Source organism: Eutrigla gurnardus (genome assembly GCF_963514095.1).
Source record: "Eutrigla gurnardus genome assembly, chromosome: 10".
Lineage (NCBI taxonomy): Eukaryota > Metazoa > Chordata > Actinopteri > Perciformes > Triglidae > Eutrigla > Eutrigla gurnardus.
Window position 1 is genome coordinate 7,428,739 of NC_139924.1, and position 14,324 is coordinate 7,443,062.

A 14,324-nucleotide genomic window follows, 5' to 3' on the forward strand; every position below is an offset into this window, starting at 1 on the left:
GAGGGAGATAATATGATTTCATCACAGCGATGCAGTTAGACTGTTCTCACAGAAGATGGCAGCAAAGACACTTTGTGCCCAGCACCTTAGTAATATAGTAATGCGATATCACAAATCTGTAACTTTTTTTATTTCTGTTAGGACTAAAATTCTTTTGTTTTCTACATTTTGCAGCCATAAACACGAGGAGAAATCTAATAGATCGCCTGCTAACTTTATTAACAACAACCGCTGTTTATGTAAAGGTATCATCATGAACCGATTAAAAAGTGTTGTGTTTAAGGAAACCTGAACTAGTTCACTATGTAATTCACCTTTTTTTGAGGAATCAGATACAAATATAGATACTATAGAGATACTGTTTAGATTGAATTAGGTAGCCTAATATTGTTATTTTGGAATCGTGAAGTCGGAGAAACAACACATTGATTTACAGACAAGAAGAAAACAACATGGTAGCACCTTCTCTGCTTTATATTTACTATTTACTCTTTGTTTCTGATGATTCTGATTCTTTGCAAGCGTCTCTGGTTTGAACTACTTTTATCTGCTCACATGATTTTTTCAGTTTCACCTTTAGTGGAAAAAAACGCCACGATGGATACTAATATTTTGAAAAAGATTTATTGCAGTGATGGAATTTCGGCTGTCATAATGTAATGTACTTTTTTCATTTTATACTTAAAACATTTATCAGAATTAAAGTGTTGAGTACTACAGAGAACCGGATATCAAAATTGGTATGGTGTAGGTTTTCTGACACTTCAAAGTGGCTATTTATTTAAAAAAATGCTCCTGAAGCAGGCTAGTAGTACTACATGAAAACATACAACAAATGACACATTCACATAGACAAATACACATTTCTGTTTGCCGTTCAAATGGACGGCAGAATGAATCATTCACATGTGTGCTACTAGAAAGTTAAGAAACTTCAGGAGTAAAAATGTAATGAGCTTCCTATACAAACTATATAAATGTACATCTGAATGGATTAATTATTATTAGACTTTTACAGGGTAACTTCATTTCTATCTTAGTCTCCTGGTGTGTTTCTCACTGTCACCTGTCTGTCTTATAGCTATCAAAACACACAACATGTAAAAGAAGCTTCTTGATAATCAAGTGGAACCCACATACAGACTGAAATCAACAGTATGTACAGACACTTTGCTGCCCACACATTCGCTCACACACGCTGATGATAAAACTGGCAGAATTCGATGTTCCTGCAAAGAGGCAAAAGGAGAAATCTATTGGTCTGGCTGCTGAATACCTGAATGGACATTTATCGAGTTAGGAGGGAGACGAGCGTTTTAATGCCAGCGAATTGTCCATTCGTTGGTCTGTTTCTGGTCCTGAAGCGGTACATGTCGTGGAAAATGTCTAGACCGGGGAGGAGTGAAAGGTGGAGGGTGGTCTTCTACGGCCCCCCGCTGTAGGAATAGTCTGCCTTGTTGTGCATCACCAGCTTGTTGTCCACAAAGTAGAAGCTGTCGGACTGCGTCTCATAAGGGTGCAGGACCATCTCACTCACTGGGAGATAAAAGAGACACATCATTACATCCTGTTACATCTGCTGAAAGGGTGCCGATGGTTCGTCCTGGTTGCGTGCGTCACTCACTGATATCCTCGGACAGCGCGGGGAACTCGTAGATGTGCTCGCATGTGTTCTTGCTGCTGGGCATGCAGAAGCCGAACTCGAAGTCGAAGCTCTTGAGCAGCTGATCGCGGAAGTAATGTCTCTCGATCATGCGGAAGTTGTTGATGGGCGTGTCTCCGACCGTGAACTCCACTCTGCAGAAACACAGGAGGGAAACACATTTAGCAACCCCAAAACGGACCGCTCAAAAGGTCAGGTAACCTTTGAAAGGGATTTATTTCAAGGGCCTCGATTATGTTGCTTCTGACTAGAATAATAACATTGGATTTGCTCAAATATTTGCTGACATCATTACAGCGAAGTCAACCAGGGCGAGAGAAAAAAAGGCTTCCTCTCCGGACTGATGATGGGTCAGTAGTTTACGTAGAATATTTCTGCAGACTGCGGTGCTCTGACTTTCTACTGATTGGAACGGTGGAAATGTTGGGTTCAAATGGGGGAGATAAAATACACCTGCGGCATCATGAAAAGTGAAAAACACCAGTTTAACTAACCCGGGAGTTTGTTTACAACCTGTCTGATAGTCTGACTTCATTCTATTGATTGATCTACTGGGTGTAGAATTAAGGCATTCATTATCCTTTAAATGGTCTTCCAGAACTGCAATCAACACATTTGCCATCATATGGTGCATAAAGCACATTATTTCTAGTATACATTAAGCTTTTTCAATAAACCTAGATGAGTCTGTTGAAATGTGTAATTGGTCTCCGAGTCGGAGTCTGCTGATAAACACCACTCAGGACTCAGCAGGTGGGCTCGGCTGCTCTGTATGTTCACACTCATGGCCGTCAGCCCGCCGTCCCACGCTGACGCCCACACACATCCCACATCCGCTATGCGTCTTCTGTCCGTCGGACACCAATGCATCATTCAGCGTCTCTTCCTCCCTCGTGCTCTTCAAATCCACACAGAAGCAAACTTACGTGGCTCCAACTTGCCGCAACTGCAGGAAGGCTGGGGTGAACTGGTATCGGACAAAACGGCCGGCGTTGGGGTCACAGTGCTTTCTGTCTCCGGCTAAAGACATTTAAAAGAGAAGAGAGTTGAAACTGACAGGGAAAATCATTATTACATTACGTTATCCTCTATAGAGACGAGAAAAATATCACACCATCAAATCTAAGTGCCCTTTAAAAGACAGTGAGCTGACCTGGTGTTGGAGGTTTAGTGATCTCAAACAGGACCGTCCCTGTTTCCATGTCACGGATCTTAAACCTGGTGAAGTCGATCATGTGGACGTTTTCTTCTGGAGAACAAAGATAATCTGAAAAAGAGACGAGAGACCTGTCAGACTTTACTGACTTCCAATACAAACGGTCTCTTTCTTCTCTTTTTCATGACATCATCGTGAATGAAGTGCACTCTGTCCTTCTCTGCCAAGATAAGTATCTGTTGTTACCAGCAAGTCTGAACTCATCTCATGCATGAGCCTGCTCCGTAGTGAGCACATTACCTAAGCTTTTTTTTTTTTTTTTGGGATGCTCACCAATGTAAGCATTATTTACACCATCAATTAGCACATACATTTCAAAACAGTCAAGTTTTATTCATGACAAGTCACACATTTGACACCTTGTATAGATCCTCAGAGTGTGTGCAATGCTCTGTATCTCAGTGTGATTCAGGGTAAAGTCTCCTTAGAAGTCTGGGAAACGATGGGATTTAATCAAAACAACAGCAAGCTTTAAAGTTTTTATAGGCAAAAGCACCATATTTATTCATTCGCTGGTTAGCCTGGATTGTTTTCTCACGTTCTTACTATGTATTTAAAAATGTATGTAAGTACTTTTTTTTACACATAATAAAACAAGATGAGGTTGAGCGGACATTTTCAGAATGAACCTTCAACGTAACTATAGCTCGTAAATAAAGTTAAACTTGTGTTTAATGGAGGTGATCCCTGTGGGAGAGATGGTATGAATTATGTTTCCCCTCTCTTTTTAATGCGTTAAGTTTAACTGTGGTCATCGCTTATTGTTTTATGTCTCTAATGTAGTTATGTCCTGAGGCTTCTCTCTTTGTTTCATGCAGGTCTGATTCGTTTGGTTTGGAGTACCTGCTGTCCATTGAAATCACCACAAAATGTAATGTTCATGGGCCTACGAGTCCAACATATTCTATTATTTAGATCAGATTTTTAATTATTTTTTACAATATTGCTGACTAGACACGCTGCATCACATGATGTATGTTCTTTTGGCATTCCCAATAATTATTAGTTCTCTATAACAACTGGATCGTCAAGTTGACTGAACCCAAGCGGGGGGGGGGTGTGTGTGTGTGTGTGTGTGTGTGTGTGTGTGTGTGTGTGTGTGTGTGTGTGTGTGTGTGTGTGTGTGTGTGTGTGTGTGTGTGTGTCCGTCCCCCTCCCAATGCAGCAGGATTAGTTCTAAGAGGCTTATTGTGTTTTACCATCACATGGACCAGCTGGTTGTGTGGGGAATGTCTCTCTCTCTCTCTCCCTCCCTCTCTCTGTCTCATCAGGGTTATGGTTCGGGCAGTTATTAGCTGTCTATATGTTGCATAAGGCTCTTTCTTTCTGATGACTTCATGCAACACAGGGATAAAGAGGAGAAGGTGCCAACGATGGGGGTCAGGATGCTTTAAGATAAACACACACATGAAAGCGTCTTTGTGCACATGTGTCGGGGGCAAACTCACACTGCTGCAGCCTCTATGGTTTTGACAGGGCTTGAGAGCAGATGGGCCACACAAGCTTTAGCCACCTGCTTGAAGATATTTATAGTCAAGTACAGTACACCGTATGTGACACCTCGTCTACAAACGTCCCTCCGGAGAAACGGGACTATTTAGAGCTTTGCTAATTACAGTAATGTGAGCGAGTTCTGCAAATATCTGATGTTGGAACTAAAAAAAACATCTAGGGTTATGACATCTCGTAATTATTGTTGGTCAAATGTAGACAAGATTAGATGATTTAAATAAAATGAAAAAACAAATATATATGCATGTGAAAAACTGTATCAACATTCTTTTAAGTAACAGAACGTGGCGAGTGTTCAGCGATCTTGTGACACGTCCATTAAAAATATACAGATTTCAGCTTTAAACCTATAAGCAGCCCTAAAAGCAGTTTTCACACCATTCACTCATCAGAGTTCTAAACAAATCAGTGTTTTAATGATTTCAATGATCTTTTAAGAAATGTTTTTTTTTACACGAAACACAAAACTCAACATCTTTAATGTATAATTGATAAATAATGGCAAACGTTATGTCAATTTCTAGACCTGTGTAATCATAATTTTCACGCCTTGGTCACTGATGTGAAAGACTGCATTAACGTTGATTCAGTATCCCGAGTTATTAACAATTATCAACCTCAGTTTTTTTCGTGTATTTCCGTGTATTTGCATATCAGCTGTTGCATCTCTCTGCGCATGCATTGCAGAATGCACAGGCCTCGTCTCTGGTGATGATTTCATGTTAACGAACTGCATGAGTGAGGTGTTTCCATGGTGAACATCCCAAGACTGTGTTATATTGCCTTTAAAACTACAGTTGGAGGGTTAGAGAGCTGCTGCTTGATGCAGTGGCCTCCAGTGCCTCTAGTTCATTTGATGTGGTGCTTATCTGCTCTGGGAATATTACTATAAGCCTTCTGTTCGTCTGAGATTGTGTTTCTTCTAAAGGAGCAGCAAAGAAACACACATTATTTATAGAACACTTGCATACGATGTGACCTGAAACTATAGTCAGTTTAAAGAGTTTGTTTCATATTTGAGTTAAAATCATCTTGACTAGAAAATGAGCTTTAAACATCATAAACTGGATGAAAAGAAAGAGACAAGTAACTTCGGTGGTTGCCTGCCTGGTGTTTGAATAAACCTTAATCCTATTTTTCATTTTCTTTGTTTAATTTGTAATATTAATGTTGGTCTGTGTGTAATGCTACTGAGGCTGTGAACTGAGCCTTGTAATCATACTGTACAAATATCAACACATCCAACCAATCGTGTGGCCTTTCTTTTCTGTAGCAATGTCTATATTGTAATGTGATTGACAACGGGTTAATTAATAGGATTAAGAAAAGCACTCTTAATTTTAATTCTAACAAATATTTCTGCTCTTAAAGGCAACATTAGAATGACAGTTTTCTGAACAAATCTGCCTTTTTTTTTACTGAATGGACAAAATGCACCATAAGTGCAACTTAATTATTTTAAATGATTGATAACTTCTTTGAACACCTTCTGAATTCACTGCTGTTCTGGAAAGAAGTAAAGAAAAGAAAATGTCACTTATTTACTCTGAAAGCGTCTTGTGTAGTTGTCACTGAGCCGCCCTCCTTGTGGGAAGATGACCAATAGATGCATTTTGTGAATCAGAAAATTGCCAGACCTGCTGAAACAGACAGATGGAGCATTTCATCTGATAGCTCAGGCGTTGAAATCACTTTCAGCCAGTCCGGTGCAAGTATTCACACATAGAAACCTAACTCCCACAGTCCAGACTAACTCCAGACTACTTGAGTGGAGTGGCCTGAATGATTTTAGAGGTCTGTAGGAGAAATGATAAAAAACATTTCCACATGTTCACTGTTCAGTGATAAATAAAATGTGAGCTGTGAAGAGAGTAAAAGGAACACGATAAGGAAATGCCCAGTAGCACTCGGGCACTATGAACCCTCAAAATCTCCTACTTGAGTCAAGATCGAGCAGATCTGAGATCTCTGAGATCTGAGCGGCTGTAGTGGTTGTTCACTCGGGAAGACCAACAGCCCATGATTTGTTCTTGGATTCCATAACGGGATGCCGAAGTAGCAGCTGCAATCCTGAAGGAGTGTCCAGAGTAAAGAGCATGAGAAATGCCTAACAAGGAGAGAAAGCGGCGGAAGTGCTGATGGAACCAGAACGGCCAGGCTACTTGTCCGGACTCGAAGAGGTGATCTGAATACATTAAGTGGAAATTCCAGAACTGCAAGTATTTGGAAAGGGTCTTGAAAGGTGATTTAAATAAAAGACAGGCATAAGCTGACCTGATTGATTGGTTTTTGGTTCACTTTAAGCAGAATGAAGTGCAGGTGTGGCGGTGTGGGTCGAAGTGAAGCGTTGGGGGGGAACTAGGCTTCCAAAGTTTGAACAATGTGAAGACTGATGTATCTGGAGCGGATGGTGTGGATGCTGACAACAAATCAATAGTAAGAAAATGGCAATGAGGACCTTGAGCAGGCTCTTTGCTTAGAAGACATTTCAGAAGCAAAGACAAGTGAGTCATCCATTTCTTGCCAACAGGTGGGAAATAGGGAACCTAGAACGTCTCTGAAGTCTCTGAGACAAAACGTAAGGAAACTGTCTGGGTGAAGATCTTTGGAGGGGCGACCATGACAGAAATCTATTAGTAGGCGGTTGGTGAAGGGATGGCAAAATGAGAATGTCAAGGTTCTTCAATAATTTGCTTTGGCTCCAATACAAGTGGCAGTCTTCTTAAATATCCCATATTTTACTGTTTTTCCTCAATTCCACACAGCTGTCAGTGGTCCAACAACACTGTATTCCATATGCATTGCCCCAAACCCATCCGTGGTCCTGAATTTCAGCTGTCTAAAAGTTGCTCAAATGAGCTCTGCTGAGAACAGGCTGTTTCTGTCTCTGTACCTTTAAATGCTAATGAGCTCCGTCTGTCATCGCCTACTTGGAGAGTGACGGAGACGATGCTGCTTACGCTAGCGGTAGCATGCACAAATGTTTACGTGGATAAACTCGCTATGACTCGCCTATATGTCTCAGGTGAAGTTGCTGGTCCCGTATGGTTGGGACAGATCCTTTTATGAGGGTCAGTGTCGAGGCAAAGCCAGCTTTGTACTGACCCTCGTTACTGAAGCAGTCCGATGTGAAGTGGTTAGCACACACATACAAGCTAACACGAACCTTAGCCGGCACATTGTCATTAAAAATGAAACACACCGGACCGTCGTGCATGGCGTTCTGTCGGACACGCCCCCGGGTTCCATCCGACCGGAGGCAGCAGTGAAGACGCACCAGAGCGCTGAGACAGAGGGAGGATTGTCTCCAGCTTCACCGGGATTTATTCACGGAGCACCAGCCGGATCACCCAGCGCCATGACCGGTAAGTCGAGCTGCGCTTTCCCCGCTGTGTTGCGAAACGCCCCCTCTGGGATATCGTTACGTAACAACAGGAGCTGAATCTGAACAGCCTGTAGGAGTGCTGTTGTACCAGTGGGGGGGCTGCAGAGACCATGCAGGAGTCGCTTGTTCTCCTCATTCTGGGAGTTGGCAGGCTCGGGGAGGACCAGGTGTAGAGACCAGAGAAAACCTGTTTTTCATAATATGGGGTCTAAAAGTACAACTATACTTAAGTTATTGTTCTTCTAACAGGAAAAGGTAGCATTGGATGGAATTGTTGCTGCTTTAACCATGCATCTATGCAAAGTCCAACCAAATGACTATAAAACTTTAATGCAAAAAAAAAAACCAACTAAATTTCCCTTTGCACGAGTCCTTGTCTTGTAAACCATGATATACATGTTCATACTTCAGTTCTTTCATTTTTCCTTCTGGTTTTCTCTGACGCACACACATGCAGACACACGAAGTGCTCCACTTCACTTCCTTCAACACTGTCACCTAGCAACGCTCCTTCTGATAGTGTGCCAGCTCTATTAGCCTGTCTTTTCCGTCCCCTCATCCACCTGGCTGCTCCGCAAAAACCATGTGCAGCAGCGGATCAAAGCAGAGTATCTTAGGTTCGGCATCAGTGGCATGCAAATTGAATGTGTCACGTCCGATGAAGGTATATATATACCTGAAGCCTATAGATGGAGGGCCTTGATTTCACGAGCTCAGAGCACAGGGGGGATCAGGATGTGCAGATCTGACGTAGAATATTATTAGGGTGTGTAACAGTGATATCGCAAACAACGTGACATGATAGATTACAATACGCTCCTTGTGGGAAAACACACCATTAACTTATCTGCCATAATTACATGCTGCTCTTTCTACATTCATTGTTGAGTTCCATGTACTTAACTTCATATTTTCGACCTTGCAGTATGGATGCTAGCATTAAATCTAATCTATGCTAACACACATTAGTCATAGACGCAAAAAATGACAGGTGATTATTGTCAAACATAATCATCTTCACTCTCCATTCAATACAGTCGTGAAAAGAGTCAAATTAGCACCAAGTCTTGCAGTGTTCCTGCGTTCGGATACGCAGAGTCTTACTGAGACCAAACTGGCATTCATGAAGAGCAAGGGAGCTGCCATTTATAGCTCCTTAATCCCCAAGATTAGCCCGGAGTTACAGCCATAGGGATTGACTTCACATGCCTTATTCTTTCCATTTGACCCTGTGGTTGCCACTAAATGCACAGACTGCATGTTTGAATTAATCCCAAAACATGAGGAAGAACAATGCAGGCATGTTTGCTTGTCTTCATGTTAAAATAATCCATAGCCAAAGGCAGTCAATGACATTAGCTTTACACCTTGATGTTCACATCTTGATGTACAGTGCACCTGTACACGGCAGGCCGGTACATGTCGCTCGTTTGATAGCACCTGTAGGCAAACTGGCAAACACTGAGGTTTGTGGAGAGGTTGCAGTCTGTGCAGCTGAATGCTGATGAGATTCTTTCCTCTTATCTTACGCCGGCCTGTATCGGCAAGAGGGAGAAGTGGAAAAGCTTCTGTAAGAGGGTTTTATGTGATGAGTATCTATTCCACTCTCGTGTAGCTAGCTATGAAGCTACAGCCAGGAAACTGTTACCTTAGCATAAAGAATGGAAGCAGGGGGAAACAGCTAGCCTCTCTCCAAAACCAGCCTACCTTTGCAAGCTGTTTACAGTCTTTGTTTATTGTTAAGCCAAGCTCTCTATATGTAGCTTCATAATTAGCATACAGATGTATGACAACATCTGCTCAGCTAACTGAGCAAGGAAGCAAATAAGCACCATGGAAACAATGCCAGTGGAAAGCTTTTGACGTGGTGGTCACATGAATTACCAGATCCAACAGAAATACATTTTAAAGTTGTGTACGGAGGAAGTTGATGGTGGTGGATGGGCAACCCACTCGGCAGGAAAATCTTTTGGCATTGTACGTTTCTGCAAACCACAGGATACCTGAGAAAGAAATGTTCTGAGAAAGAAGGTTTCATTCAAATGAATGCATTGATGGTGCTGTAACAGAATATTGTAATATTTGTGAATTAAATGCTTTTTTCTATAGTTGGTAAATAAAAAGTAAGACAAAAAGGACTCTGGATTGTGTTTCAAAACAACAACTGCAGAATGATCAGTAAATGTTGTTTATTGTCTGATTTATTGTTGTTAACATAATTACTGTGGTTGCTGCTATTTTATCAATACATTTTTCATGTTTCACTCGTATACAGAACATATGGCAGTAAAAGAGGTGAATGAAGAGGAACCATCATTTGTTTTTTATGTGAATGTGCAGCTTTCAGATCAATGTGAGGAGTGCCTGTGGTTTGCATGATTCATATTTTATCGTGCAGGGTGTCATGCTGTGTTGGACCGGTCTGATCTGGTCCTGGCTCAGCCTTGAAACACTCCTGGTCTCACAAGTAGCCATTGCTTTGAGGGGTCAAAAGCAAAAAAGGTTGGGAAGGGACATTTTTCCATGGGAAAGTAGTCCACATATCCACCATCTATTGGTAAAGAAGGTCTTTGGGGACCTTTATGAGACTAATACTATTTAGGACCAAAAAGGCAGAAATATCAGCACCATCCAGTAATCACTTAATTATCTGTATTGATCAATAACCGTAATAGATGTATCTACTACAGTCTTACAAAATGCCCCTTTGAAGCCTTTGATAAAATGTCCAATGTCGAGTGTGAGTGTGGCAACAACTGCCCGATTCAAAGAGAACGAGCAAGACATGATTGCGTTGATTACTGATGTGGATTCAACAACCTCTCCATGTCAAATCACTACGAAAGAGTAACCTTGTGACAGCTGTTCATGGGAGATTAAGAGTCGGCTGCACCAATCAATTTTAATTAAAGCTGTATCCATTGTGTTGGCAGACATCACAGAGTGGAGATCCCGCCCAGTGTAGACGGAGCACCGCTCTGTGTCGCCGACTTATTAAGGCCAAATAATTGATCACCCATTAGTGTGTAGTGAACCAGGCTGTTCTGAGTAAATCACATGGAGGAAGCAAACCTATACAATGACGATTCTTTGAGTGAAAAATATCTGCAGTACAATAGAGGTGGAGGAGTGTGGAGGAGCTGTGTCCTCTTACATAATTATTCTTATGTATTTTGTATCTGTCTTCCAATTTGAGATATGTACTCACTTCTTTTGGACAGGACCCAAAGAGTAAAAAAAAACAAAAACTTTTGAAAGTGACAATCCAACAACCGCGTCTACTTGCAAAGTGCTAAACATGATCATCTTCTCCACCACTCCGTCTGCACATTAAAGGACAGATCCACATTTTTTCTGTCTTAAAACAAGAGTCGGGTACTCATAAAGACACTGGATTAGGTTTTGCGTCCTCTTTTATGCACTTCCAATGTAAGGGGGACAAAAATGATGTCTTTGTTCTTTGCTGATGTTAAAGAAGGTTTGTCATTTGGTTGCAGTGTTTTCACTCCTCATGTCTCACATTTGGATTTACTTCCTGTTTTGTGTTTTCCCACCTTTTTGATTGTCTGCCCTGACCTGATGAATTGAGTATTATGAATCCTTGATACACCTTTAAACACATTAATCTGTTACTCACTTACTCAACTGGACTTCCTGGATCAAATTCCATTGTGTTCCCGGTACCTTAACAACAAGTCCCTAACAACGCAGACCCCTATGTGTTGTTTCAATGCAGTTTTCAGTCTGAATCCCTGCAAACGGGGAGTTAGACCCGGGATCTGGAGCTCAGAGGTTGCTATAATAAAGACTATCTTTTCACATTGAGAAACTCTGAATTGAAAAAGGAGAGCACTTCAAGTAAGAGGCTTTTTTTTCACTTTTTATCAACAGGAAATCCTGCTGAGAGCACTTATATGGAAACACAATTGGACATGTGGATAAGAGGAAAGCGGGAACAACAGAGAAATAAATACCACATTTGGGAATGCACTGCATGATACAACAATTATAGGTTTAACAGAAGAGGGTTTTTTTGTCAGGAATATATTTTGTATATAATTAGATATAATTATTTTTACAATACTGCTGTCCATCAGCAATAATTGTTATTTTTGTTTTTAGAAGTATACAAGATGTCGTTTAGAATTGACAATTAACAATTGATTTCCATCCTGCAAACAGTAAACTGATAATAGGCCATTTCTCAGATCACAGCAAAGTGTCTCCACAGCCTGGATTATATTCTCTTCTCTCGCATATTAGCTCTGAACCACCGTGACTGGAGCTGGGCTGCCCCGAAATGTTGCATTTCACCAAAACCACAACTGTAAAGGGCATTTACACTCCAGGTATTTCTCTTTCCTTCTTTTCACACTGTGATTCTGATTGTCTTGCAGCAGAAAATAATAGGCTGAAATGTGCAGCACACCATCTTTTTATGGTCTGTTGTTAAAAATAATTAAACCTTGGAGAGACATTCACGCTCTCATCACTTAACAGGAAACAAGGAAGCAGCTCAAAGTCAGTTTGTTTGTATAAAGCCAAACAACATCTAGCTTTGGTTCAAATAAATGAAAATATCCTCGTTGACAGGTTACAACAGCCATCTTTGACCATCAAGTACTTGTATTTTCACTACGTACTCCACACAGTGTGAAGCCAGCAAATGAATGGTTAATAACTATACATCCAATTTCACCCACTATGTTAACAAACTCACTTACACTTCATCTCCAGGGTTGCTAATTACTTGAGGTGCATCACGTGCCTCTTGACATAATCCAGATTATAGATGCCAGTGGAGAGAGGAGATTACTGCACCATCGTGAGTGATTTAGGTGTAACTGCACTGAGTAATGCTTCTCTGCTGAGGTGTAACAAATGTTTTTTTTGTGTGTTTTTTGACTTCACAATCAATCGCTTCAATAATATGAACTAATGAAAATCAATGCAAATTGCCTTTTTGTCCCGTGTTGTCTTGTCAGTTCATTAGAGACCAATCAATGTGAGAGTGATTACTAATAGTGACAATTAAAGGCATCTAATGTAGGTTTTCTTCATTGTATGGATTTGGAAATGTGGTTTAGTTCACGAGTGAGGAAAAATTAGACTGACAAAGAAGTAATTACAACAAAAAGCAGGAGGAATAATTAGACTGATAAAGAAAAAAGAAAATCATCACCGAGTTAAGGTTAAAAAAAAAATTCTCAATGTGATATTTAGGTCAAGAATGATCTTTCATGCTCATCGTCAGACTAATGAAGTAGACTCCACTAAACAATTCATTTGAATCCATACCACCTCCATTAAACTGTACTTAAACTTGTTTCAGCTTTCCACTTCAGTCCCAATCTCACTTCAATCTCAATCTCAGTTCATGTTATTCTTCTGTTCCATAAAACATAGAACAGAAACAGAGTGTCAAAGTTTGTGTGACTCCTCTGACTCCACTCTGCTATTATAGGGGCATTAACCCAGGCGTCCCGGTAGCCATGTTTCCATGACATAATCTGGAAAGTGTTTCCATGGATAGTATAAGGCTGATATATACTTCTCTTGTATCCACCTGGCTACTGTCTGTGACAAGCTGTAATCAGTGGATCACAGCCACCTGTTACCCAAGAGCTACAGGAGTCTTAAGGTGATGATGTAGTAAGAGCTTAAATATGTTTCCTTTTTTTTATATAGCAGGATTTGAAACACAACAGGAAGTTGCGACAGACAGAGTAGAAACACAGGCATGTCCCATTAAAACAGTAAATCATTAAAATATTAGCCTATAGCTGTCCTTTGGGGATAATGTTATTAATCTGTATCTGCCCACAGACGGGTTCAAAGTGGCCAGTCTTATTTAAAGCTATAGCTATATCTGTGTGTCGCTGTCCATGGTACCTGTGTGCACCTCGAGGCAGCCAATAAAAACAGTGAACGGAGCAGGGAATCACATCCATGCATTATTAGGAAGACACAGCGAACAAGAAGGCAACAGCAGGTGGGTTGCATTAATCTCCCTCTAGCTGCAGACTCGGGCTTTAACTCCCATCCCAATTACAGGAGCGGGTTACTTACTCTTGGTGATCTTCTGTAGCCCGAGCACATCGTCGGGCGTTATTACGGTATTTCTGCGCAATTCTTCTTCAGTTCTCACCGGGATCCCCATGTCTGTTGAGTTGCAGCCTTGCTGCACTTTCATGTCCGGCGGGAAAGAGCTGTTCGCGTGCGCAACCTGGCAGGAGCTGGGGCTTTCTGGTGCTCTCGGCGTCGTCGCCGCAGGAGCCGATTTAGTTGCGTCGCAGCCTTTAGTTGCGCGCTGGATAATACACCGCACGGCAAACAGGCTCTGTGCGGCTACAAGAATAACTCATTCTCCGTGCCTCCTCCCCTTCTAGATCCGGTAAAAGATACAAATCAGCCCTTAGCTCCCTCCCCTCCCGCACTCAAGGCTCATCGGTTCCCTCACAAGCTATTTAATCCAAATCCTGTGGCTTTAAACCGACCAGTGGCGCGTGGCTGACAGTCTGCGCGCCTCGTCATCCGCGGGTACATCA

General features: G+C 41.5%; 1 protein-coding gene across 1 annotated transcript; it reads right to left on the bottom strand.

Annotated features, from left to right (window-relative positions):
* Positions 1 to 604: 604 nt before the first annotated feature.
* On the bottom strand, positions 605 to 14,189 carry unc119a1 (unc-119 lipid binding chaperone a1). The gene is made up of 5 exons (XM_084020384.1): positions 13,846 to 14,189; positions 2,817 to 2,930; positions 2,590 to 2,683; positions 1,625 to 1,797; positions 605 to 1,536 (listed from the first exon to the last, which is right to left on the bottom strand). Exons 1-5 carry the CDS (start codon positions 13,967 to 13,969, stop codon positions 1,424 to 1,426), a joined length of 618 nt encoding a protein of 205 aa, XP_083876510.1. The 5' UTR covers positions 13,970 to 14,189; the 3' UTR covers positions 605 to 1,423.
* Positions 14,190 to 14,324: the final 135 nt, after the last annotated feature.